The sequence below is a fragment of the Elephas maximus genome, chromosome 20, assembly GCF_024166365.1.
Source record: "Elephas maximus indicus isolate mEleMax1 chromosome 20, mEleMax1 primary haplotype, whole genome shotgun sequence".
NCBI classification, from domain to species: domain Eukaryota; kingdom Metazoa; phylum Chordata; class Mammalia; order Proboscidea; family Elephantidae; genus Elephas; species Elephas maximus.
In genome coordinates this window covers 41,369,808-41,373,413 of record NC_064838.1, presented here as the reverse complement: position 1 = coordinate 41,373,413, position 3,606 = coordinate 41,369,808, and the positions used below count along the sequence as shown (strand labels likewise).

The window sequence follows — 3,606 nt, the reverse complement described above, 5'->3', positions numbered from 1 at the left end:
CATCTGTTTTATTTTGGGCTACTGGTGGCTGGGCTGACCAGGGCTAGGGGCCTGGGGAGTGGGCTGTAGCCTAGGGGTGAGGGGGCAGGGCTCAGTGCCGGGGCCCAGTGGTAAGGCACAGCAGGCCAACCAGGAGCACCAGGCCCAGAATGGCTACGGCAGCCAGTGCGATGTCCCACCAGATGCCAAGGGAGGCCCAGGAGGTCTGCAGCTGCCAGCCGCAGTTGCCCAGCTCATAGCCAGTCAGCTGGCTCAGTGGGCGGCCGGTGGCTAGGCTGGGGCTGGCACAGCGAATGAGGTGCAGTTCCTCAGGTGCGTGGTCCTCCAGCCAGAGGCGCAGGTAGGTGAGGCTGCAGTCGCAGTGCCAGGGGTTCTGTTCCACGTTGAGGGTCTGCAGCTGGGGCAGGTGGTCGAACGCACCTGGGGGCACCTCGCGCAGGCTGTTGTTGGTCAGCAGGAGGTGGCGGGTGTGGACAGGCAGGGCGGGCAGTGCTGTGAGCCTCTGGCCTGAGCAGTCTACCCCCAGCCCCATGGTCTCCAGGGGATGGCAGATGCACCGTTCGGGGCAGTCCTTGTTGGCCTCCACCACAGCCCAGAGCAGGAACAGGGCCCCCCAGGCAGGCATCGGGAAGCTGGGTGAGGGCAGAGCAGTGTGAGGGAGGGCCCAGCAGCCTGTGTCCACCCTGAGGGGCACAAGCTCCAAGCCCAGGGACCAGGGGCCACTCACCTCTCTCCTCGGGCCTCAGCTTTCACCTCTGTACAATGCCTTGGAACGAAGGAAGCGAAGGGCATGCCCAGCCCAGGCCTGGCTGACCTCACACTGGGCACCCAGGGCCAGCTCTGACTGGAGGTCGGTTTGAGGGTGAGTCAGGAGGAGCTGGATGATGATGATGGTGATGGGGAGGAGGAAGTGCAGAGGGTGGAGGCCCAATGGGGAGAATAGATGTGGGGGAGAGGAGCAAGTTCTCGGGAAGGGCCAGGAACATCCTGGTTCCCTAGCAGAGGTACCAGCCCCTGCTTAGGAGGATGATTGCTGAATAAGTCTCAGCCCGGAACACAGAACAGGAAAGCTTTGGAGAGGGCAGCTCCCGGGGTCCGGGCCTAAGCCTGGGGTCAGCTTAGATTTCCTAGGTTTGGCAGCTAAGCTTACATCAAGCCCAGTTGATGCCACACATTCTTGGCCAGCTAAGTGCACACTTTCTGATGCCGTTGTAGAAAACTGCACGGCAAGCATACTGAGGTAGAAACGGGGGACCCAGAGGGTACTGCTTGCAATGCCACTCATCTGGCTAACACTCAGATGGGGCCAGAGAGGGAAGGCCCAGAGAGGGAAGGTGACTTCTCCAGGGCCACCTAGCCAGCCGTGTCAGCAACCAACCCTAATTCAGGGCTCACGAGCCCCAATTCGAGTCCTTCTCTCTCCAGGCTCTCTCTGGCTTTCTGCCTTCCTTTAAGGGCTCAGTGTGGGGCTGTCCCCTTCCTAGGATAAGGCTGGTGCCTGGCCTGGAGTAAGTTTCCCAAGGAATATTTCTTGAATGAACAAACCTTGACTGAGTCAAGACAATAGCACCTCAGTGTGAACACCCCCACTCGACCCAGCCCTGTCTTTGAAGGGGATCGAATGAGGGACAGGGCCTGGAAGGCCTCCTTTCTCTCTGCCAGGCTTTGTCCCACCACCCACCTGGGAGGAGGATCAGGGAAGATAGCAGGTGGTGCTAAGTAAGGAGGAGAGCTGCTTACCTGTAAAGGCCAGGGCACCCGTCTGCGGTCTGATGAATCCATGGTGGCAGCTCTAGGCGATGGTGGGAGGAAGGAAGTGATGAAAATAGCCTGGCTTATCCCCAGGGCAACCCTGGCGGGCCTATCTCCAGAGGCAGGAGACACCCGGGGGCTGTGGCCAGGAGCACAGAACCACAGGCCAACCCTATATTATCGGGCGGAGGGGTCCCACAGTGGATGCCACAGCACCATCATCCCATGATGGGGTTCATAGAGGGTTCGTGGGAGAACCCTAGAGCCCTCTGCTTGGCCCCAGGAGGCAGGGGAGGCTTCTGGGAGGAAGGGACCCTGAGATGAGTGGCTTGACTTGCTGTTCTCAGTTTCGCTGGGAGGAAGGGACCCTGAGATGAGTGGCTTGACTTGCTGTTCTCAGTTTTGCTCATCTGCAAAATGGGAGCAATAATCTCCTTCCTCTTTGCCTCACAGGGGTGTGGGTTGGGAATCTCCCCTGGACTAATGTAGTGGTACAAGAGTAGGCCAAGAATCCCATGGGGGCAGAGTGAATGAGTTTTCAGTTCTCTTCTGTCCTGAATAGGGCAAGGAGAAAGTCTCTTTTTGGTGCCATGATGTCTGAATACCCAATACTTTCTTATCTCTCTTCTGTAGGCCTGGGGCTCAGAGTCTCCAGCTCAGGCATTTCTCTCAGTCTTCGTTATCTAGTGCTGCTATAACAGAAACACCACAAGTGGATGGCTTTAATAAAGAGAAATTTATTCTCTCACAGTCTAGTAGGCTAGAAGTCCAAATTCAAGGTATCAGCTCCAGAGAAAGGCATTCTGTCTCTGTGGACTCTGGCAGAAGGTCCTTGTCATCAGTCTTCCCCTGCTCTAGTTGTTTCTCAGCGCTGCGACCCCCGGTCCAAAGGACATGCTCTCCTGTCTCTATTTTCTTGGTTCAAAGGACGTGCTCTGCTCCCAGCACCGCTTTCTTGGTGATATGAGATCCTCCTGTCTCTCTGATTGCTTCTCTCTTTTATGTCTCAAAAGAGATTGGCTTAAAACACTAACTAATCTTGTAGATCTCATCAACATAACTGCCAGTAACCCATCGTATTACATCATAGCGATAGAATTTACAACACATAGGGAAATCACATCAGACAACAAAATGGTGGACAGTCATACAATACTGGGAATCATGGCCCAGCCAAGTTGACAGACATTTTTGTGGGACACAATTCAGTCCACGACATCAGACTTTCCAAGCACAGTGTTTCTACTTAGGTCAATGACTAGTTTTACACTGACGTTAATGATAGAAAGTTGCCTTTTAAAAACAAATGTATTTTTATTTTAATCATATTTTTAATATTGTAAAATATTAATCAAAATTAAGCATAATAGTTAAATATTATAATATAAACATTATATTACTGAATTTAAATATCAATGCATACCTTTTCTATTAAGCTAAAAAAACTTCACTGATATGAAATTTTCACTAGACGTAAAAAAGGGTTGGTAGAGATGGCAAGGTTAGTGCCTGCGGAGAGCGCAGGGAGGGGACTGAAGTCTGGGAACCCCTGGGATTCAGGAATACTTTAGGAAAATATGGAAGAGGTTCTAACAACATCAGTGAACAGAGCCCTTCTCTGGCCAGAGGGGCCCAGGAAAGGAGCTTGAGTGGGAGCCGCTGAGGCTGGGCTGTCTATGAGTAGGGATGGGCCTCCCAGGAGAGGAGGAACCCCCTGGGCCATACCTCATGGACACAGCCAGTGTCGGTCAATGAGGTCAAACCCAAGGAGGGGGTCCCAGGCCCCCAGACTGGAGGTGCTCAGAAGCCATTAGGGCCAGTAAGGAAAATTGAGGCCCAGAGCAGCTGTGTTAC

The 3,606-nt window shown here is 53.7% G+C and overlaps 1 protein-coding gene across 2 annotated transcripts; it reads right to left on the bottom strand.

The window, feature by feature from the left end:
• On the bottom strand, positions 1–1,865 carry GP9 (glycoprotein IX platelet). 2 transcript variants are annotated; one of them, XM_049862721.1, is made up of 3 exons: positions 1,741–1,865; positions 728–877; positions 1–632 (listed from the first exon to the last, which is right to left on the bottom strand). In XM_049862721.1, the coding sequence occupies exons 2-3, from the start codon at positions 790–792 to the stop codon at positions 92–94; spliced, it is 606 nt and encodes a 201-aa protein (XP_049718678.1). In that variant the 5' UTR covers positions 793–877; positions 1,741–1,865; the 3' UTR covers positions 1–91. The 2 variants fall into 2 exon arrangements, with proteins under 2 accessions (XP_049718678.1, XP_049718679.1); XM_049862722.1 differs by having other exon boundaries at positions 728–844.
• Positions 1,866–3,606: the final 1,741 nt, after the last annotated feature.

What these genes read in the sequence shown, in the direction of transcription:
- GP9 (XM_049862721.1), bottom strand. Translation starts at nt 792, where the DNA reads ATGCCCTTCGCTTCCTTCGTTCCAAGGCATTGTACAGAGGTGAAAGCT. An exon ending in GCTGAGGCCCGAGGAGAGAG is followed by an intron (nt 633 to 727) that starts GTGAGTGGCCCC and finishes GCCCTCACCCAG; the next exon opens with CTTCCCGATGCCTGCCTGGG.